The sequence below is a fragment of the Lissotriton helveticus genome, chromosome 2_1 (assembly GCF_964261635.1).
Source record: "Lissotriton helveticus chromosome 2_1, aLisHel1.1, whole genome shotgun sequence".
Lineage (NCBI taxonomy): Eukaryota > Metazoa > Chordata > Amphibia > Caudata > Salamandridae > Lissotriton > Lissotriton helveticus.
In genome coordinates, this window is record NC_136059.1 from 1,507,143,564 (window position 1) to 1,507,167,977 (window position 24,414).

The following is a 24,414-nucleotide window of genomic DNA, read 5'->3' on the forward strand; positions in this document are numbered from 1 at the left end:
CACCTAGAGGTGGCACAACGTCTCTTCCATGAATGGAGAGAACCTTGGCTCGATCTGTTTGTCACCACAGAGCACAATGTCAGCACTTCTGCTCTTTGGAGTTCCCAAGGGGTCACTCACTCAGACATTTGTTCTACCTTGAGTGGAACTCGGGACTCCTGCATGCTTTTCCGCAGAGAGCATTCCTGACCTGAGTTCTCAAGAAGATCAGAATCGACCAGATCCAAGTTATCATGCTGCCTAGTGGCTCTCAATTGGGCACAGGCATTGTGGTGTCCAGAAATCCTGGGCTTGAGCATCTTTCCTCTGAACAGGCTGCCCCTATGAGAGGACCTGCAGTCGCAACATCAGGGCAAGGTTCTGCACCCAGACCTTCACACTCTCCACCGTCATGCATGGAGATTGAGCGGTGACAGCTGAACACCTTCGATCTTACTCCGGAGGTTGTTGTCATCTTGACAGCCAGACGGCCACTCGACAAAAACTATATACGCCCGTCGTTGGGACACATTTGTGGTTTAGTACTGTTCTCTGCAGATTGACCTCCCTCAGGGCTAAGTTATCTGAACATTTTGTTGTTTGCAAGTCTTTGCTCAGGGCACAATTAATGGGTATCTTGCAGCATTTTTACGGTTGCTATATCAGCCCTCATTATTTAAGTTTCCTGTTACTTTTTGAAAGGTATAGACCATTTGTTTCCTTGCTCTCCCTTTGTCATTCCACAGTAGGGCCTTAACTTGGTCCTCGCATATGTGATGTGCACTCTCTTTGAACTGCTTCACATCTGCCCCTTGCGACTTCTTACACTCAAGACAGTGTTCCTCGTCGGCATGGTGTGTGAGCTTCAAGCTCTCTGTGTCAACCCGTTGTACACCACCTTTTTCCCAAACAAGTTGGTTTTGGGGACACAGGCATTCTTCTTGCCTAAAGTCATGACTCCATTCCATGTCAGTCAAAACATCACCTTGCCGGCATTCTATGCTCTACCTCACCCTTTTAAGGCGGAGGAAAGACTTGACTGTTTGGACCTCATGAGAGTTGTAAGCTTCTATATTGATCGTATCAAAGAACGCCAAGTGGATGACCTGCTCTTTGTGGGGTTCTCTGGAGCGTAAAAAAGCAAGGCTGTGCAGAAGGGAACCATCTCCCGCTGGATCGGCTTTGCATTACGATCTCCTACGTGCTCATTCTACTAGTGCCAAAGCTGCTACTACTGCATTGGCATGCGAAGTCCCTGTCCTGGACATTTGCCAGGCAGCTACGTGGATATCCCTCAATGCATTCACAAAGCACTATTGTTTGGACATGCAGGTATGGCGAGAGGGGCAGTTTGCTCGTTCGGTCAGGAAGCATGAATTTCAGGCTTGAGTCCATTCACAGATTGACCTCCGAATAAGTACTGCTTTGGTATTTATTCAAAAGATAAGGAATTTGCAGCTAGAAGATCTGTATCAGAAGAACAAGTTACTTAAAATGTAGTAATGCTTTTTTCTGGTAGAGACTTTATTAAGCCACAGTTTCATCATTCATCCTCCCCGTTCTGTGATTGAACTCTATCCATTAATAAGTTCTCAAGTGTAGGAATCTGCACACTGGTCATAACCGATTTTCTATTGGGGCTCTGCGTCTGAGAGTGCAGACAGCCTCAAAAGCAACTGACGTCCACTTACGGCTGTAGCGCCTAAATAGGCATTGTACATGACTTATGGAGTGGAACGACCTCAGTGCAGAGTCGCACTGCACCACCTACAGGCATGCAGAGGTACTGATGTAAAGTTTACCGGACCAGTCTGTTGCCAGAGAACTATTCAAAAGTGTGGATTCTGTACCAGAAAGACTGTTACCAAACGTAAGTAACTTGTTCAAGAAATTGTGTATATAACTTTTTTTCTAAGGAATTTTCTCTGAATCTTACAGTGTTTTCCTTTTTACTTCCTACAACCATCAATGATCTAGGACCTGCCAGCAGAAACTGTTGTAGCTCAGTTGTGCTCGCTTTGCAAAGATGACGCCAGCTTGAAGCAGCATAAGGTAATTGTTTGCTATGGTTATATTTTAGACAAACGATGCCTAGATCTTTACATGCTTTTTTAGCACAAGATTGCAACGTAATCCATATTGTTACTGAAAAACATGTATTGACTTGAATGATGGTGTCTACGTCTGGGAAACTCATGCATTAGTAAATTAAAGGCAGACAAGATGCAGTGCAAGAAATGGCAGCAGGACTATATTGAAGGCTCCCCTGTCTTAAGTTTAGTTTTATTTTCATTTCTATATCAAACTGATGTTTTGGTTAGAACATGGTGTGTTGCTCTTGCATATGAATGAGGTAAGATGTTTGCAAACATGAACAATAATAGTAGAAACCCTAATTTAAAATTAAACGCAGCAGAATATATTAGTCAGTTTAATATACATTTTTTAAATGCTGCACCTTGAGTGCATAAAAACTTGAAGATATATTGTCTTTGAAATAAGTAAAGTGTCGAAGAAATACACATGTTGCTATAAATATCTCCTTTCTGCTGATCACTGCATCTAGAAAAACAGCATAAGAAGGAAAATCTATGTTAAGTTTTCGTTTTTGAAACTGCAGCATTAATTATGCTCTGTGTTGTGCCTTTCACTTTGGCTACTGACTTTGGCAATAGGTATTGTGACATCAGAACTCAACTGTAGTAAGTTATTACAATTGAACGGCTACATCATTACTTTATTATAGCCAGGGCCAATGAAATTATCAGGGGAGGACCAAATTATGTGGCAGGCTTGCAAAGATTATGCAGCAAGATAAGGCAAATTATGCAACATAATGCAGTACATTCTGTAATAGTATTCTATCATAATTTCAACATTTTTCACATGTTAACACTGGATAAAGGTTTCACCTCATTAGTACCAGTTTAACATCCAAATACAATTATAAGCAACTGAAAGATGACCAGTTAACTTTTGCATAGGACTGTCCACTGTGCGGCAACACGTGTCGCTGCAATTTTACTAACTTTTGATCCATTTGAGCAAAAAATAAATGTTTTATTTTGTTAACATCTGCAGATTACGCAGCAGACGATTGATTGTGGCAAATGCATCAAATCTATATAATTATGCAAAAAACAGTACGGCCTCAGAATTGAATAATTTCAGTGGTCCTGATTATAGAGGTCTAGAGATTTTACAAGTTGCCTGGAATTGAGTTACTAGAGACTGACTTGTATTCAGGAATTTCAGGCACCTATGTATTATATGTAGAATTATAAATGGGTAGCAGTGAATTATGGGAATGTTTTTCACTGAGAGGTTCTGAGTGACATCAGATAGACTACAAGAGTGAAGAACCTGAGGTGAAAAGCATCCCTGTCATTCACTTTTTACTTCCCTAATATTGTGTTATGTATGCCCCCCATCCCCAATCAACTGCCCCTGCTTTCAGCTGCTACGCAGTGGCAGAGGAGTAATGGGGTAACCACGCCTCTGTTATGAAACCCTGTCTCGAAGGTGGAAAGAAATAAAGGTCTTACCTGCCATGCTTGACCAGCAACCCCCTCTTCCCTGCCTTTCTTCCCCCTTCTGCAGCTGTGCTTTCTGCTTTATTCAAAGCAGGCAAGCAGCAGTGCACAGACAGGCTCTGAGGGCCCTGCCAACCTGGCCTCAAAGGCCTTTATAACGTAGCAACAGTGTTAACGAGTTTTGGTATTAACTGTTGCTACTTAAAAGCAATGAGATATCACATTTAGAAACTGAAATAAACTAGAGGCTCTCTGGGGGCCATGCATAACAAAATATTTACAATAAAGGTTTATGTGCTGTCATTGGGTGGATGAAGGCGGGCGTAAAAGAAATATTTCGCCCAACTCTTTCATAATCAGGTGCTATCTTTAAAGTAATTGCCCAGAAATAATAAAGGGTTTGCCGGATGATTCTCAGGGTTGGTAATGTGGTATTCTTAATAGAGTTGCTGTTTATTTCGTTACATTGGAAGGTTTTTAACCCCTTCGATGCTGATGACGGCCCCCAGCCGTCTTGCATCACGGGGCTCGTGTGCTGATGACAGCTGGGGGCCGTCATAAACCCACCCACTTCGAAAAACGCCGCACAGGCGCAGAATCGCGGCCGCGCCCAAGGGGTTAAAGCACAACCAGGCAATAGCAGCCTTTTCTCACACCACAGAAGATACCTTCAGTTTGCAGCCTCTTTCTCAGATGTTTGATTTTCCAATGCAGCATTGCTGTACGGAGAATAAAGTAGATGAGGGACAAGGTATCAAACCTGCCTGCAAGAAGGATTTAAAAAACTCAAGCAATTTGGCAGAACAGTGTAGAACTTGTAGCAAGCTGTGCCATTTTCATGTAAACAGGCAAATTAATTGAATACATAATAGTAAATTAAAAGTGTAATGCAAAGAAGAATATTATGTGGAACTGCTGGACCTTTTCAAACTTATTAAGCGAGAGGGGTGGTCTGGAATGAAGAAGTGACACAGGAAGAAGCGAGAGGGGTAAAAGGAAGCAACAGAACTAGAAAGGCGGGAGAGTGGGTCGTCAGAAGGAAGGGGCTTGAAGGTGCAATGAAGAGCCACAAGAAGGGGAGGTAAAATAGGCCTTCACACACTGCCAAGCAGGCACTGGAGGAGAAGTAAGAAGGACACATGAAAACAGCCAGTGTTATTGGTTGAGAGATTCATAGCTGGCAAGTATTAACTAGCTTGTGTGTGACGCGAGTGTGCATAGGAGTGACTTTTTACTGTCAAATGTTTGATGCTTTAAGAGACACATTCTTGCAAGTAAACCAAAGCAATGACAAGTATTTGAGTGCCTCTGTGCGTTTTATAGAATTTCATCCATACATATCACACAAGTGAGCTTACACCAAAAACAAGCCTGCCCTGTTGACTTTTACAATGCTTGTTAACCGTATGCGCTAAATGAGTAATAGCAGTAATTTTGTTGTGAGTAGAATTGAGAATGTTTCAGTTCTGAAAATATGACTGTGAAGTAAACATTACCAAGTACGGTCGAAGGGATAGGTGTTTTCTATGTTTCTCAATCCTCTCTCTCCGGGTCTCCCCTTAGAACTGCTTTTCTCAGCAGTTTCTCAATGTTAGCCAATTGCACCCTTTTTCTCTCTGTATCTTTTCAAAATCCGCCAACTGCATATCTTATATGTAGACCTGGGTGGAATTTCTGGAGTTCCGTGTAAGTGACCGAAAAACTCTGCTGAGCTACGCAGTTCTGCAAGCGGCAGAGGAGAGCGTTAGGTTGTTCCGTTTGCGCTGATTTTTAGCAATGGGTGTTTGTCCTGCACTGGAAAATCAACACGAACAGCACCATGCGCAGAGCAAGAGAGCAATGCTTCTTTCAGCCGCTCGAGTAGATTTCTACTCAACACAAACAGATAGTTTCTCAACGCGACCGCCCACGTTGAGAAATCTCGCTGGGAGGTGGCCTACCGTTGCCCAGGCCTACTTAAGTATTTTCCATCCTTATTCATCACTGTCTTTTTTTTTTTTATTTATTTTTTTTATTTATTTTAAAACACCTTTATTCATAAGCAAAAGGATATACACAGCTTGCAGCCTACAACCCCAAGGGCCGGCAGCGCAATGCCTAAATAGTTGGGCTGCGAAGCAGTCCATAAGAACACAGCCTGTATGCCGACATCCCTGGGGTCCGGCGGCGTTCATTGACCTGTCGCAAAAAATTTAAGACTCATCTTGACAATTCTTGCATTGCAGTCGATTCTATTGTATATTGTAAAGACTCAAGGTCTAAAAGCCGTGAGCCATGAGCTGTAACAATGATCGCTACGGTGTATTTTTGTGTTAAACTATAGAACCCCCTATACTAGTATGCCAAACTGGAACTTCCCCCTTCCCCGAAAATTAGTTCCCCCTGCCCCACCCCAACATACCCCAATCTACGATCTAGTTCCTTAACCTGCCTGTTTACTACAAACCCGCCACCTGTCTTGTCTTTCCTCTTATCATAGACTCCAGTGTACGTCCTCACTGCTAGCGTGTAGGCGTATCCCCAAATCTAGAGCTCTCCTATCTGGTGAAGTTCCTATCCTGCCTATAGGGTCTGGCAAGGGGGTACCCACTAATGCTGGGTGATGTGAGGTCAGTGAAGTCTGTGTCGCCACTATTCAGCACTCTCCTGTCCGTCAGGCTGTGTGTCAGTAGTATCCTCCCTAGTGCTCCTGAATACTTGGTATAAACTCCAGAAATTCTTAGGGCGACTCATCACTGTCTTTTCACCTTGTCTTTCTGTATGTATTTCCTTGTGTTGCCCCCTTTAACACACATCCACCCACTCTTTCGCTCTCCTCCTCTTTAAACACACTATTTTCTTTTCTTTTAGTGCTGTTAATATTTCAACAACTGGGTATACCTCCCTAACACGCTTTCATATAAAATAGTAACTGCAGTTGAGACATACTTGAGCATTGTTCTGTGTGATGGGTTGGATGAGCATCACCAGCTGTATAATCCACTCACAGGCAATAATCCACTGACAGGCACTGTGATGAACTCTTACTGCCTTCTGCCTCAACTCCAGAGCTATCAGCTGTGCCATCTTGCACGCCCACCTACAACCTGAGCTTACCTTGACTCTTGAAGCAAATCAGTTCAGAATATGCAGTTTACAAAATAATCATATGTTGCATGGGGAAAAAAACTACAGAAGGATAACATGGAAATAGCATATAAGCTTAGGGAATCCAAGATGAAGTGAAATGCAAACAGACACTACATTGCTGATCTGGATTACCTAAGGGTTTGCTGTAGGGGTGCACGGTTTCTTTCGAAAAAAGGGGAAAATCTCCTTTTATTAGAAACCCCTCACTCATCACCTAGTGATGACATGCTTCATCATCGGGGTCCACCCTAATGACCTAGCGTCATCAGGGTGTGCTTCAACACCTGATTGCAGTGGAGCAGGTTGTGAGTGATGGTGCGTGAACAAAAGGGTAAGTGTGTTAAAAATTGTCCTGGTTTTAACTTAGAAAAATAAAGACTTTTTATTGGTAAGCAACTGGACAATGTTAAAATCGTGGCGAGATAAAGTGAGGGCAGTGATGAGGCCGTGTATCTCTTTTATGTGTTGGGTCTACATGTTTCAACCTTGGTGGTTGTGTTGAACCAGGTTTTCATCAGGACCTAAAACCAAAATGGTGGATGGTCTGCGTCCCCTAAAAGACGCACCCGATCCTACCATATGGAACCACTGGTTGGCAAAAAATGTGCCCGTGGTATATGCTCGCTCCACAGTGGGTGAGCTGTAAAAATCAAAACACCTGTAAAGGAAGTACGGACATTTGTCACATATTGATCATATTTACAAGCCTGTAACGTAGTGCAGTGCTTCAACGTTGTGTCAGCATGCGGTCTCACCCCGTTACATGGTGAATTCAGTGGTAGCATAATACTATTAATATTACCGGTATTGCGCTCTACTCCACACTTCTCTAGTGTGCAAGTTGCGGTTAATACTCACCGCCCCGCATTGTGCACTATCACTTCCCTCCTCCCACTAGAAGTATGTTGGAGTAGAGCGCAATACCGGTAATATTAATAGTATTATGCTACCACGGGGGAACCCGTCCTGGCTTTTCCCTGTGGGATGGTCCCTTGCTGGGAGTCCCCAAGGTGGAGCCAGGCATCCACGGAATTGGTGGGGCCGTTGTGGAGATTAGGCAAGCTAATGCCCATAGTTGCCGAGTGGAACCCCTGATTAGAGTAAGCACTGAAGCGAGAATTATCGAGTCCGCTGACCAAGGTCCACGACCCTGCCGCGTCGGGAATTGAACCCTGGTCCCAGGCTGACTTCTGCTCTCAGGCCTGCCACCTCTAACCAGTGAGCCATACTACTCCACAGAAGAAGAAGGTTCAGTTCTGTTTCATTGATGAGCCTCTGCCTCATGCTCAGAAGTTTACACGTCTTGAGATTTTTGGGGATGATTCAGACTTTATTCTGATTCCTAATTGATGAGATTGCAGTATGAGGCGAATAGCCTTCTTACATATACGATGCAACCAAAAAAAGGGCAGTGGACCTTCAAAGTGAGACAGCACCCACACCGTTATAGCCCCGAATTTCAAAGATTCAACAATATTTCATGTCATGTGTGCACAGCCTTGTATGCACCTTCTGCCCAAATAGGTGCTGCCCTTCCTCTGGGGAAATAGATTCAAAACATAAAGACCAGGGGTGAACCACATATGAACAATAATTGCAAATGCGGTTAGGAAGCAAGTAGTAATACCTCCTGCACAATCCAGTAATCAGCTTCTTTTATTTATGCTTCTTAGAATTGTTGTTAAAACCAGCCTGCGCGTTTCGTCTACTAGACAATGGACTTCTTAAAGGCAAAAAAATATATATTTTCTGTTTGGGGGGAATCCATTCTTGGCGAAATCTCAATAAACAATGTTCTCAAAAAGATGTACCTGTCCAGAGTACACCATCTGCTATGCGAAATATGTGAATGTGTATGTAATTCAATGGAGAGAAGAATCCAAACCATCCTTGTGTGAATCACACACATTCGTATTCCATGTATATGTTGTAAGCAGCGCAAGAACACCCTGTACAAGACACTTGAGTCCTAGCCATCAGATTTCCCCCAGGAAGAATCATCTCTACTGGTATACATACACATGGACACATATTTTGCATAGCAGATGGTGTACTTTGGGACGGTACATCTTTTCAAGAACATTGTTTTTCTAGGGTTTGTGCCTGGAGCTCACTGACCTGCCAGAGGTAAGTAATGGTGACCAGACAAGCTACCTTCCAGAGCACACGCATCTGGACCCAACCGTAGATAGCAGGAGTATGCACCACATGTATATGTACAGCATAACATGCTACAAAAAGATGTCTTCTGGGTAACTAACATTTCCCTATATAGCACTTACTACCCCAGACATAACATTGAAGCCCATTTTGGTAAGTAGGATACTCAGGAATCCAAGTTTTAGAGGTAAATAAGTATTAGATTAGTAATATGTTCTTTCTTTTCCTTGCGTTACGTTTGTGCTTTCAAGATTGCCTACATTCACTGTATTTGTTGGAAACTGGGCATCTTTGCAGACACCGCCTCCCCCGCCCCGAACCCACGATTCTGTTTTTTTTACTCTGATTGTGCATTGGGACCTGCTAACCAGGCCCCAGTACCCAAGCTCTTTCCCCTGAAAAGTGATGTGAATTGGTGCACTCGATTGGCTAGATACTTTGCCCCATATAAGTCCCTAGTATATGGTACCAGTGGTGCCCAGGGTGGTAAAGGGGTCACGGGGGCCAAGCAAAAGGTTTTCAGGGGGTCTGCAATTGCAGCCCTGCAAGAGCCTGTCTGCTCAAGAGTGACTGCATACGAGGGGCGTGGCCAGCAGCATGGCCGGTTAGGACGTGCGACTGCGGAGCTCCTGGGAGACTGCCTCGTGATCCGGCTAGAAAACCCGACCAGTACCTCCAAAAAACCCATCGAACTGAGGCTGAAGGTGTCCTGCAATTGAAGAAAAGAGCGAGAAGGAGTTATACGGCGATACGAACAGGGAAAACGCGATGGAGTAGCCGGATCGTCCACCCGACTGTACCAAGATGGCTGCCTTCGGTACCCGGGTGTTCCGAGCGAAGTGAGTTCTGACGCCCTGCACTCCCCCCCCTGAGTGACGCTGCTAAGGTGAGGGCCACGCTCGACAGCAGACACCCCTTGAGCGCTCCCCTGCATTGGATCGGTTCCGCCCCTCCATCCACGGAACCGGAGATCACACACCACAGGGCGACCTGCACTAAGATGGCGCCCGGAGCTACGAGGGCGAGCCTTCGGCACTGAGAGGAGCGAGGCGGGCACCCGACTGGCCGGCGCGGGGAGACCTGGAGCGGCGGCGGAGTAAGAGGGGAGCCGGGGCGGGCGTGGGACCCCGCGCCCGTACCGCTCCCGGGAAGTGAAGCTCCGATCCCGTCCACGACCGCGGCCGGCGATCCTGATCCCCAGCAGCAGGGCGCCAGAAGACTGGAGGTGGCGGTGAGTCCGGAGGGAACGAGGCGGCAGGCGCGTGGGCTGGGGATAAGCATCTGACCTCCACTGCAGGGATGCCCAGCAGCTCCAGACCCGTCCCCCCGGACCACAGCTCAATAGGTGGGGGGTGCACATACGACCCGACACCAGCTCCTCCTCAGGGGGCCCACGAAACTACGGGCGGACCCGGCCTGCGGAGCTGGAAGGGTCGCGAAGGGACACTCGGGAGGGCCCCGGAACTCCACCCCCCATCCGCGAAGGATAACACGGCGGTGCACCCGACTACGCCTGGGGGACACTAAGATTGCGACACGCTCTGAGAGGCGTAGGAACCGCCTGGCATAAGGAAGCACATGTCGGTGTTCCCTTGGCGGTGGTAACCAGGTTGGGCGGCACCTACGGGCACTACAAACGGCAACGAGCCAGAAACACCGCCATCACTGGTCGGAGCACCGGAAGCGACCGCTGAAATATATTATCGCACACCGGCTACGCAAGGAGCAGGGGTGCAGAACCTCGAGCAAGACGGTGGGTGGTGTGCGACCAGGAGAGGAGGATAGGCCTGGAGTGTCGGTGACCGGTTGGCAGGGGAGCAGAAGGCACGCCTGCCGAAGATTACTGACCGGGCCGAGCTGGTACACTTTTGGAGGTCGGGGGAGACGGACGGTGCCACTGCCGGAACGGGGTGCAACAGGGACGCCTGGAGACCCTGGTGTGGAAGAAAGGACTGAAGAGAGGGCCCTACCGTCGGACACAGCGAGAGAACACCCTGAAGCCCCACCTAACATCCGAGTGGTGAGAAGCGACCTGCCAGCGGAATACCTGACCGGCGAACACCCCCAAAAAAAAGCTATGGGGCTTTCAGCCAAAAGGACCTAAACAGGGCCCAATGGACAACCCCTAACATGTGTTCTGACGCCGATCGGCTAATGGCGGCAATCCAGGCCTCCCGTACAGACATCCAGGAGTCCAGAGCGGCATTGGAGGTCAAAATTGGTGAGGTGGGCTCGGAAGTGACACTCTTACGACAAGACTTTCGGAATCTCTCTGACAGGGTCACCTCGGCGGAGACACGAATGGGAGAAGCCGAAGACACTATCACGACACTACGGAAGGATATGGCGGAACTACAAGCCTCACATCGCCAGCTCGCCTGGAAAGTGGATGACGCCGAAAATAGAGCCCGGCGCAACAATCTTCGCTTTGTGGGATTTAGGGAAGGAATTGAAAAGAACGACATGGTGTCCTTCCTGCATGCGTGGCTGCGAGAAACATTCCCACAAGCACAATTCTCAACATGTTTCATAATAGAGAGGGCGCACAGAACTCTCCTTGCGAAAACGCCGGAGGGGGCACGACCACGTCCGGTTATTGCACGTTTTTTGAACTTTGCAGACAGAGACTTGATACTGAAAGAGGCGAGGAAGTTGGGTGAGATCCGAATAGAAAACTCGCACATCATGATCTTTCCGGACTACAGCCAAGAGGTGCAAAAGCAAAGGCGACCCTTCGACTCGGTGAAGGCCAAACTTAGAGACTTGAAAATTTCGTACATGCTACTGTTCCCTGCGAAACTTACGGTGCTATTCAATGAACAGACACTCTTTTTTACACACCCGGAAGACGCGTGGCAATGGCTGGAAGAACATCCGATCCTCAACAGCAGAGAGATTGCAAGACGTGAGGTACTGGATAGGTCGCTGAACAACACGACTCGCTGGGAACTTCCGAAGCCACAGAGACTGAAATCCAGACGTGCTAGGAGGCAAACGCCAGCGACACCATACAGAGGCCGCGACACCGGAACGGCAAGGAAGGGGCCTTCTGCCTCTCCAGGAGGGGCTGCAGCAGCGGGTTCGAGATTTGCAGTGTTACGCACCACGGCGCGATCCGAAGGAGACGAAGAGGATACACTCGACAGTCCCACATCGGGTGGAGAGGGAGAAGACGACGAAAGACAATCAGATCATCCGTTGGTACAAGAAATCAGGGTGTTGGAACAGGACCGATCGGGTCACCACAGTGCGCCAGAATCAGAATCTCAAGACTCCAAATCCTAACGGAAGAGGGACTACGACGCACAAGGCACAATCAGCTCAGAGACACTGGGGAAAAGAGAACGGACCCGTAAACTGGAGGACTGGGAGAAGTGGAGTGGCAGCCCGCTACAGGGAAGCACGCAAGTTGACACTCCCCCCTTTATTGTGTTGGGTTTGACACGTGTGTAAGGTTGTGGGAGGTTTGTTAGGGAGGGCTTGGCGGGTGGGCGACAGGCCTACTCCTTCGGAAAGCTATGTCCCTGTCAAGGACACACCTGGAAGGGTAGGGAGGTGGGGTGGGGGGGGGGGGGGGGGAGGGGGGTTCAAGTTTGTTGGGGCACAGGGGGGGGGCACTACATCCATGCACTTTGACACACAGTTTCCTGCATCCAACACGGATACCACCGGCAGATAAGGATCAATCTTCACAATGGCAGATACACTAGATACACCGCAACAGGAAGACAGGGGAGTCACCATCCTAACATGGAACGTGAATGGCCTGGGATCTAAAATTAAACGGGGACTGGTGACGGCCTACCTTAAGAGAATAGCACCGGACATAATTCTATTGCAAGAAACACACCTGCGAGGGAACAATTGTGCATTCATAGCGAGGGGGGGGAATGCGGTCCTGGCACATGCAGGGTACACGTCGGATTCCAGAGGGGTAGCGATACTCCTCAAAAAGTCATCCCCGTTCAGTATCACACGCACATGGAGTGACCCTCAAGGAACTTATGTGGGAGTGCAGGGGACGTGGAGGAGACTTAGGTACACTATAATCTCGGTTTATGCACCGCCGAAACTCCAAGCACGTACACTCAAGGCAGTCGCGTCCATTCTCTTAGATACAGCGGACACGATACAAATAGTGGGAATCGATTTTAACGATGTAATATCTGAAGTGCAGCATTGTTTCAGCAGATGGCCACAATAGGACTCACTGACATATGGCGGTAGCGACACCCTACACAGACCTCATACTCATTCTACTCTGGGGCACATAGGGTCTTTTCGCGGCTCGACTATATATTCGTAGCGAGGCAATACCTAACTGCGGATGACGTGGTAGAATACAAAGCGAGGGGAATTTCGGACCACTCGCCCCTGTATGCAAAGGTGGGAGGGGTGAAGAGAGGGAGAGGCGCGGAATGGCGTTTGGCGGCTTGGGAGCTCCAGAAACCGGAGATTACACGCGGCGTCAGGGCAGACATTAAGGTATATGTAGCTGAGAATGAAGGATCAGTCGCTTCAGGGACTACCTTCTGGGAGGCGGTGAAGCCGGTTCTGCGAGATAGCATACAGAGGAGGTTGGGGGAGGAGCGTCGGAAACAGCTTGCGGAGGTGGCAGACCTGGAAGCCACAATCTTGAGTTTGGAAGAGAACTATCTAACGCACAAGGATGCGGTGACTCTGAGACGACTGCTAGACACTCAAAAGGAGTATAGAGAGGTGGTCTCCAATGAGGCACGAACACAGTCCCTGGCAACTCTCCATCGTTTATACGATGTCGGAGATAAATCTGGTAGGCTCCTGGCATGGCTGAGTAGGAAGGAAAGGATGGCTAGGTGGGTGGAATGCATCAAGCCAGCAGAGGGAGACATAGTGACCAATGACGAAGGGATAGCGGAGGCTTTCGCGTCCCATTACGAAAGCTTTTATGCGGCCAGAGATCTAGGGGATATGGACATGGCGCTGCAATATATGGGGACAACGGAAGTACCTGTATTGTCCTCCGATACATGCTCGGTGTTGGAAACCGATATCACGTCCGACGAGATATCAGACGCTATAACCAAACTGAAAACGGGTAAGACGCCGGGACCAAACGGGTTCCCTGCGGAATTCTTTAAACGGGCAACTGATCTCTTGACGCGGAACCTTAAAGTCCTATTCACCGAAGCATACCAGGAAGGGGCCCTTCCGCCTGACCTCGCACTAGCCACCATTGTACCGATTTATAAGGAGGGCAAACCCAGAGAGGATTGCGCCTCATACCGCCCCATTTCTCTCCTTAATATGGAGGTGAAGATCATAGCGACCATCTTAGCGCATCGCCTACGAACAGTAATCCCGCACCTAATACATATGGATCAATCGGGATTTCTGCCGGACAGAGCAACCAAGCTAAACCTTAGGCGCACACACAACTGGCTGCAAGAAGTCAAGGGCAGGAGTGAACCCCACTGGTTCCTCTCCCTCGATGCAGAAAAGGCGTTCGATGCGGTGCACTGGCCCTTCCTTATGGCGGCGCTACAGAAATTTGGCCTTGGCCCAAAATTCCAGGGGTGGATACAGCTCCTATACACGGCCCCGAGAGCACGAGTACGGGTGAATGGGAGATTATCTCGTGAATTCCGGGTTGAAAGGGGTACGCGCCAGGGGTGCCCGCTCTCGCCTCTTCTATTCACACTAACTATCGAAATCCTGGCCGCAAAGATAAGACAGAACCCGGATATTCATGGCTTCCTGCGAGGAGCTTCGGATGCCGTGCAAGAAAAAATATCCCTATATTGCCGATGACGTGCTACTGTACATCACTCAACCCGACACTACGGTGCTGGTGTTATTTGAGGAATTAGACAGGTATGGAGCGCGAGCAGGCCACACGATCAACTGCCATAAATCGGTACTGTATGATCCACAAGGGAAGGAGGTGTGGGGGACCCTGCCGGAAACACTGGTTACTACCACGGTAGGATTTCAGTACCTGGGCATTTACATTACCCTAAATGAGAAACTCTCATTCAGTAAAAACATAGCACGGATCATGGGGGAGGCGGTGGCAGACATGACTAGATGGAAACAATTGCCGCTCACTCTTCTGGGCCGGGCGGCGATGTATAAAATGATCACCCTCCCGAAGTTCCTATATGTACTCCAAAATGAATACTACCCACTCCCGAACACTACCATACCGAAGATACATGCAGATCTTCGTGCCTTCCTGTGGCTGGGAAAGCAACCACGGATAGCCCTGCAGAAGCTCCAACAACACCAATATAGTGGGGGGATCTCGCTACCCAACCTAGAGGCCTATTATTGGGCGGAACACTTGACCCCGATAAATGAATGGATACACGCACCGGCGGACCACCCGACATATGCGCTCGAAAGGTACAAGATGTCACCCAAAACTATACTATACTACCTGTACGGTGGTTCGACGAGGAAGTCGCTCCTACCGGCGACGAAAATCACACTGAGAGCCTGGTCCAAGGCCACAAAACGCATGGGATGGGAGGGCACACCCACCAGACAGACGCCGTTATGGCATTGCCAATGGTTAACAGAAATCTGTAAGCTGAGGGGCTTCCAAAGGTGGGATGACATTGGCCTTTCACACATAGGGGACGTGATCTCCCGGGGAGAACTGAAGTCATTCCAGGTACTCCGGACAGAGTTTGGACTGCACCACACACAAATGTTTAAATACGCACAGTTGAGACATGCACGGAGGGCCCAAAACATCGCGCTCGCAGAGATACCAGAATATGCGCCACTGGAAGGCAGACTCCTCCAGGAGCAGATAAGTGACCAGGCGGTATCCCTCACCTATAAAACTCTGACTAATAACATGCTGGGCGACTTGGCCAAGTTAAGGGGCATATGGGAGGCAGATGTGGGAGCTATGGAACATCTGGACTGGGAGATCGTCCTCATGCATCCCCGGGAAGTAGCAATCAAATCGAGGCTACGCCTCATTCAGCTAAATGTGCTTCATAGAACGTATTTCGATAGACTACGGCTCCTTAAAATGGGGGAAAATAAATGACCCGGCATGCCTTCGGTGCCATCACCAACAAGGAGACTACTTTCACACCATTTGGGCCTGCGACAGAATACATACCTATTGGACACACATTTTTACAGAACTGGGGGAGGTCCTGGAGATGGAACTATCACTAGACCCTAAGTTGGCCCTACTGGGCATGACAAACGAGGTAGACTTGCCACGCCCACTACTCATTTTCTTAGTGCTAGCACTGGTAGTAGCAAAAAGGGATATTGCCAAGTACTGGGGAGCCTCGGAAACACCAGACATTGAGGAATGGAGGCGGGGTTTGGATCTCTACATGGCTGCAGAAAGGGTGACCTATAAAGCAAGGGGCTGCCCCAAAAAGTTCCGCAGAGTGTGGGCCAAATGGAGACAGTACCATGGATTGGAGGGAGGGGCACTAGGGGAGGTGACTAAGGGAATAGAGAGGGGTGAGACAGCTACTGTAATATGACAAGAGAACTGAAGACAATACGAAGCCATGGGTGTGGGTATAGGGGGATCAAAAGTAGAGTGGGGGGATAAGGATATGTGAAGCATTACTCCGTGTTGGGTGGTGATGGGGACGGAGGGAGGGGGAGCTGCAAACTTATATACACGAGTATTTGGAGTACTTACTATGAAGGCAGCCAGAAATGTGTGAAGTGCCCACTTCCGTGACTGCAGCACGGGATTAAGTTAAATTGTACAGTTGGGGGGGAGGGGTTAAAAGTTGAAAAAGCAGAAATTTCAAGTGTCTTGAATGCCTAAACTGGTTATTGTGGAAATGCCTTCAGAAGAGGGCCGACATTTGCCGCCCGACCCCCGGGGTGTGGGCTGAATGGCCGTGTGACACTATATAATTGTTATACGCTTTCTAACATGGCTGAGCTGAAGGGCTCCAACGTAGGGTGAATTTTTCTGTGTTTCTGCAATAAAAAAAAATAATAAAAAAAAAAGTGACTGCATACACCATGTGCTGAAGAGCCACTCCACTGCCTTAATGTAAGCAAGACACTCTTAAGGTTGTCCTCCTAAGCCCAGGAGTTAGAATGCATTATATTAAGTGTTGATATATACGTACATACATATATATCTCCACAGTAATCGTGTAAAACAAGGTTTTACTGTAAGTGACTAGCAGTCCATAGAGTAACATGGGCTGGCTATCGAGAAAACTTGGGATAGGAAGCTCCATTATGGAACGACCGAATTGTGTTTGGTGTCAAACAATGTGCTTTTTCACCCCCAACACGATTCTCGTGTTGGCGGTGGGCTGGCATGCACATAGATGCTCCCCTGAGAAGGTGCCCACTTAAGGCTTAATGCTCCAGTGCCTTGGGAGACAAGAGTCTGCCCTCCTGGTGGGTTGTGCTAGCACCTAACCAGGATGAAGACAAAGACCTGGGCTGGAAGGAGGTCACACCTCCTCCCTCCCAGGAAGGCTAGTGTTTACGATCATTGAGGCAGTGTGCCTGAAAGGCTTCACCACCTTTGATGTGTAATTGCTTGTTCCCCACTGGGACAAGTAATTACACAAAGGAAAAATAATTTCCTACCCTGTCCAGCCCGACAAGTGGGATAATTAGTTATTCAGGAGGCAGAGAAACTCCAAAAGGCTAGCCACACCTTTAGGGTGGGCTAGGAAGTCTGTACAGCCAAGGGAGGGTTCTGCCATGTTGGCAGATCCTGAAATAGATGACTCTGGATAGAAAGGTGACATACACCCACAGGATGTTGTCACCTCAGTGGCGGATTAGCCACAGGGACCAGTAGCCTATTGGCCACTGGCCCTGAAGCCCCTAATGCCCCCTAAGCATGGATTTCAGGGGCTTCCTTGGCACCAGAACCTCAGTTCTGACTTTGGATCCGAGAAGAGGCACAAAGAAGACGCCATCACCTACAACAGGACTTTGGACTCTGCCCCAATTCAAAGATAGGACACTTAAGTGCTCTGATGAGACTATAGACTGCAACTATGTTTTGACATGTGTCTGTGGCAAAATCTCATTGCTTCCAGCAAGAGGGACTCCAGTGGATGCCAGAAACCGAAGCAGACTCCCTGGGATTGGTGGGACCAGTCCCCCTGCAAGCTGCAGAAAAATTGACGTGCTGCGTTACCATAATTGCGACCCGCGGTGCCTGTCAAGAGTGAGCCTGAAGAGAAGTGTTGTCCTTCAAGCCCAAAGTGGTAGCCAAATTTTCACCAAGTTTCAAGCTGCTACTCCTCTCCGGTCAACCTCTAGCTGCCAAAGTAACCGTGGACTACATTTGCAACAGCCACGGCTTGGTGGTCTCCGGTCAGGTGATCGACATCTCAAGCCCCGAGAGCACCTCACAGCGACAGATTTTGGCAATGACCCAGCTGCTGTGTTCCTGCATCCTGAAGTTGTAGTCAAATGTGTGATAAAGCATCTTTGGCACGACCTGCATCGTTGATTGACAGCTGCCAGCTACCTCTGCACCCGGAGCCGCCAAGCAAGGTAGACGAAATCCAGCTGTTGAACCCGGGTTCTGGGAACCCAAAGGCCTCTACTTTCCATGAGTAGAGTGGAACTCCATTTCTAAGCATGATTTTGTCAAATGCTGCAAGTTTGACAGCTCCTGCAAATCCCATTCAGACCAAGGACCGCCAAGTCATCTCTGCATCCAGACTCCCTGGGCAAGGTAACAAAGTAACGACTGGTTAAACTTGGTCTATGGACCCTCATGACCTTATCCACAAGAGGGTTTGTTTGAACTCATCCTGCAAGTGACCTAGTGTTACCTGTGCTTTTCCCATTGACTTCAATGGGACCAATTTGAAAGATTTACTGAATTTATTTCTAAACACTTTAAAATTCCACAGCTCCGGCTGTATGTATGATACAAAATTATTTTTGTTGTCTATGTTTATATAAAAAGACTCTCCATTTTTATAAATTGGTGTCAGGGTTTCTTTCAAGTTGTCTCAATTACTAATGCGCCATAATGGTACTGTAAAATGATGAACTCGTGTTCCTCCAGTAATGATCGACTGTTCTTTGATGCACTACAAGGACTGAGAATAAGGATTATTTTTGTTGAATCCAAGGTCCATATCTGTGTATTGTGAGAGTATTGCATGGTAAGGCCTCCCAGCCATACCACATAACATTCCACTTTGCAACAGTAATGTTTCGAATTGGGACATATTAATTGATTCTTGGTTTCCAAGAAGGGTGTGATCTTCATGTTATCGTAGACCTCGCATCCTGAACTCCTTTCTTTGTAAGTAAAAATTCAAGATTTTTCCCTGGGACAAGTCCTCTTGGCTCTGGTCTAAGGAGATTGCATGGTGTTGATCCTGCGGTGGCATAGTCGGTTCAAACAATTTGTAGTGGGTTCTACTCATTACCCCTTTGTGATCCTGCGTTTTGGTCTTACATCGGCACCTTGTGTTTTTTAATTGAGATAATGGTGGTCATAGAGTATTTTCGTAGGTTGGAGGTACATGTATTGTCACATTTAAACAACTAGGTGTTGAAGGTTGTCTTGCCGCAGCTGATGGTGGACCATCTTCAGTCTCCCTCTTCTTAGTCTTGTGCTTCAGTCAACTATCCTAAGTCACACCTCCATCCCTTGCAGGCCTCTACTTCATCAGGGTAGAGCTGGACAGGATCGCCCTCAAAGCCTTCCTGCCAGCTCAGAGTCCTGATCCAGTATATGATCCTCGTATTTCAGTAGTGAGTTCATCTTCCTGACGTAACTTTTGGGGCTGCTGACTTCCTGTATCCTCCTGGTTCCTCACGCTTGATGGTACATGGGATCTGTGCAGTAATGCCTTCAGGTTCAATTAGCTCCGCATTGAAACGTCTTGATGGAACCCCTTTAGATCTTCTCTGTGGCAGCTGAAGGCTTGATACTGTTGCTGGTGCCAAATACGTGACTTGTGGAAAGCCATTCTACCCTCCTTTATTGATGGTAACATTGATGACAGATGTTTGCTCCTCCTCCCTTGCTTGAGGCATCAATGTCTGTCATGGGATCAGCGATCTGGGGTTAGTTGTGGAGCAGACTTCACATACACCAACTCGATCTTCAGACAATACACCAGGTCCTTAAGGCTTTCATGCTCTCCATTTGTTGTTGGTATGTTCAGGTTCTCACGGACAACACAACTGAACAGGTAATCGGAGTGCTTTTAATTTGCCCTCTGAGGTAATTGGCCTTATTTTATGTCATGCTGCCCATCCATCAAAACTGGCCAATAGTCCCATTATATTGGTTTGTTCACTGAGGAAGGGGCGGATCTCATATAGATGCATTTGTGTGATGTATTGCACTTTGTACTTTCTTTAGACCTGTAAAGGTTTGCATTGGAAACCAAGGGTGTTATTTGTCAGCCCTTTTGGCTTACCTATGTTTGCCAACTCAGCCGGTTATGACACATTTTTTTGAAGGTTGTCTCTTACACACTCCTTTGTCTTTTTTATGACCTTTATCTGGTGCTCACCTTTCTGATGGGTCCTCCATTCGAGACAATGTACAGGTGTTAAACCCTGTAGACAGTTTTTCTGATTGCATCAGTTTGTCTCATCGCATCATTTTGCTGCAATCTCCATCTCTGCGTTCACCTTTTGCTTTGTACTTCTCAGACAAGCTGGACTTTGTACAAGGGCCCCCTTACCTCCGAAGGTCCTTTCCCCCCTTCCATGTTGGCTAATCTATTACCTTGCCTTTTTACTATCTGCCTTCTGACACTACTAAGGAGATTAGGAGACTGAACTGCCCGGATCCTCACAGGTGCCTCAGTATCTACAGCAAAAGGACTCTGATACATCATCTTGTTGTTCAGCTCAACCTTTTGCTATGCAAGTTCGAATAAAGGCAAGATGATTTATAAGCAGATTCTTTTAGTCTGGAAGGTCCTCTTCGTCTAGCTCGGCTATGCCTTCATTCCACCAAGGCGAAAGCCGCTTCTTTGATATTGTTCAGTGTGTTCCTGTTTTGGACACCTATCTGGCTGCCATGTGGTCATCTGTTGAAATCTTTACCAGGCGTTACTACCACAGTTTTAAAGCCTGCATGGGAGGCCATTTTGCCAAGCCTTTTTTTGCAAGACTTCTTAATTTGCTCAACTCTTCAGACACTCCCATTTGGAGAACCTCTGGGTATTGATTCAAGAATTGATAAATAGTCATCAGAAGAACAAGTTACCTCCCTTTGGTAACCATCTTTCTGGCGGTCTTCTGTCTATTTATGGAGCACACTCCCGACACACAGACCTGATAGAACACCTTCACTTCAAGATAGTGGCCAGCCCTATCACCACCCTCCGAGGAACCCTCATCTACCGACCCCCTGGACCCCTCGTACTTTTTGCCAACTCCATCATGGACATCATCACACACATGCCATCGCATCCACCATCTACACCCTGCTGGGAGACTTCAACTTCCACCTCGACAATCAACAGGACCCCAACGCCACATCCCTCCTGGACAACCTCCACAACATTAGACTCTGCCAAATCGTGACCGAACCCACGCACTCAGTAGGACACACCCTCGACCCCCTCTTCACAACAGGAAACTCCATCACCTTCAGCCACACCACCAAACTCCCATGGACTGACCATCGATGTGTCCACGTCTACATGGCTCCGCTCGCCCCCATCGTCAGAACCTACGGACTCAACATTGTATCATACGCAGACAACACCCAACTCATCCTCTCCCTATCCAACGAACCCAACACCGCCAGACACAATTTTCGAAAAGGCATGGAAGCCGTCGCCAAATGGATGAAAAACAACTGCCTACAACTAAACACCAACAAAACAGAAGTACTCATCATGGGCCCAAATCCAGACGCCTGGAACGACACCTGGTGGCCCCCCGCCCTCGGAAGCCCGCCCTCCCCCACAGACCATGCACGCAACCTGGGACTCATCCTGGACTCTGAGCTCAAAATGGACCACCAGATCAACTCCGTCTCGTCCTCCTGCCTCCACACCCTCTACCTCCTACGTAAGACCTTCAATTGCATCCCCCTTGAACACAGAAAGACAGTCACTCACGCCCTGTTCACCAGCAGACTCAACTATGGCAACACACTCTACGCCGGAATAAACAAAAACCTCACCCGCAAGCTACAGGACAACCAGAACGCGCCGCAAGACTGGTCCTCAACCTGCCAAGACACTGCCACATCTCCCAGCGCCTGCGCACACTACACTGGCTCCCCATCGAGGCTAGAGTCACCTCCAAGATGCTCACGCACGCACACAAGTCCCTCCACGACACCGCACCAGCATACCTGAACAGCCGACTCAAATTCCATGCACCCCAAAGGACCCTACGATCAGCCCAGCTCTCCTACGCCATGGTCCCCCGCACCAGAAAGACCCGATCGGGATGCCGCTCCTTCTCCTTCCTCGTTGCTAGAGCCTGGAACGCCCTTCCCCTCCACCTCAGACAGAAAGCATTGCTCCCCATATTTACAAGAAACCTCAAAACCTGGCTCTTCGACAGACCCCCTCCTTGATGGACTGGAACCTGCTCCGCCCCCACCCCCAGTGCCTTGAGACCCTTACGGGTGAGTAGTCGCGCTCAACAAACGCCTGATTTTGATTGATACTTGCAAATTTTTCACCGACCCACCTGCCTACCAGTTCTGAGCAGTAGTTTTTGTGCCTGTTTAAAAAATAAGATTCCAACTAAGTTTTCTGCATTAATTTCTGCCATTCTAGATTGTCCACTACAAAAATTGTTACTGAATGTAAGTAACTTGCTCTTTAGGAACATACCAAGTACATAATAAATCACCAGTTGCAAATGTTAACAGTAAAATACCTCTATACGTTCCAACTACAAACGCAGTAGAACCACGAGGAGAAAGAGATCAGACGTGGCAGAGTGTTAAACAGGACCTTTTTGTTTCTTAAGAAAGACCATGATGACTACAAGCTCTCTACATTTAATAAGTGTTTTGGATGTTTAATTTATTGAAAGGGCCCTGAATCGAATTATGACAGTGTAGATCGGAGTTAACATAGCTAAGTAACTTTTTGTGATGCATCATCTTACACATAGCTAATATAAATTCTTCAACATTTAGCTTGAGGTTGGATTTCTGGTTCCTTCAAAACTTTTTAGCCCCCCAGAAGACCACGTTTCCAAGATTTTCTATGTGGCGCTAAAGGGATTGACGAGGAGACTGCTATTTGAGGATTTCCATGTTTTTTGACTTAAGAAAGAAAAGACATGAATTGTTTTTGGAGTACAGTGTTGAATTCATCTTTTTGTTCGCTGAAGCATGTTCGGGGATATATCGTGAAGGGTCTGTTTCAACAGTTTATCTCATTCTTCCTTTATTATTTCTCAATTTAATTTTGCATTTATATCTGAGAGTCAGATATTTTTCTGATGTACATATATTGTGGATCCATGTTTTTCAATAAAGAAAATGGAGATAGTAATGGGTCACCATATAAAGCTGTGTCGGGATTGTTTTTGTTGACAAACCAGGTTGTTTGGGGGGGGGGGGATGTGGAACTCTCTCCACATGCCATATAAAAGGTTTATAACCAATGTTTTTTCTTATGTTGTAGTTTATTTTGAGTAACAATGTGTTGTAATAGAAATAAGTTTTCTCAAACATTTCCAATGTTTTGTTCTGAAGCTATAAGGAAACATTATAGCGAGAAGTATGCTACTGCATTCTTTAGCTTTCATGACACAATCTGTAAGCTGACATTTGTCAGCACATAAAACCTATGTTCGAGGCATATGAACTGTAGATCATATGCGTTAGCATCGATCGCCATCAACCTATTTCATGAATATCTTTCACCTAAATTGTGCAAATCCTGTTCGCACCAGTTGATGAGCAGAGCCGGATTAGTAGTCCGAAGGGATAGTTTTTTTACCCTATATGGGCCACTCTAGGCTAATCGCCTGAAGTGTCCTACATGGGGTCAAACAAGTAAGGAATGTTAGTGTTGTTAATTTTAGATGACACTAAGAGTTACATAGTGTCATCTAAAATTAACAACTCTAACATCCCTTGAGACACCAAGAACAGCTACCAAGGCATTTTTTGTTATTTACTATGGAACAAGCATGTGTTAACTTTAAGTGTAGTTCGTAGGTAAATATTGATGATAATGTACATAAACCAGAGAGTATTTTGAAGCAAGAAGGTGCATTGTGATGAAGGCAGCAACAGAGCGAAAACAACAATAGCACAATCATAAATAGAAAAATAAGGCAGTAGAACTATTTAATGGATTGGCACTGTGTGCTTCATTAATGTTGTATTGGTACAGTGCCATAAGAAGGTATTTCAAGTTTTTTTTAAACTCATTGAGATTGTGGCATGCTTGTATCTCTGGGGTAATGCATTCCAGTCAGGGCCGTCTACAGGGGGAATATACTGAGATCGCAACATTACACACAATGGCTTTGATGTGGCCAGTAAGTTCTGATTGATAGATTATAAATTCATCACAGGTGTGTAGTGGATCAATATGTTGTCCGCAGAAGTATGATGCACCACTTTTACGCACTATTTTCAATATTTGTAAACGTCTGTGCTGTAGCTGAGAGTCAACCAGCTTAGTGTTGA

The 24,414-nt window shown here is 47.2% G+C and overlaps 1 protein-coding gene across 5 annotated transcripts in view; it reads left to right on the forward strand.

Moving 5' to 3' along the window:
- The window catches only part of RUFY3 (RUN and FYVE domain containing 3), a 464,645-nt gene that overhangs the window by 335,049 nt on the left and 105,182 nt on the right, over positions 1-24,414 (forward strand). For all 5 annotated transcript variants that reach the window (XR_013607158.1, XR_013607157.1, XM_078676397.1 and 2 more), the window contains one exon: positions 1,957-2,031. Coding sequence is in view for 3 of the 5 variants with exons in the window: in XM_078676397.1 (XP_078532523.1) it covers positions 1,957-2,031 (75 nt within the window). In the remaining 2 variants the exon portion in view is untranslated. The remainder of the gene's footprint in view (positions 1-1,956; positions 2,032-24,414) is intronic.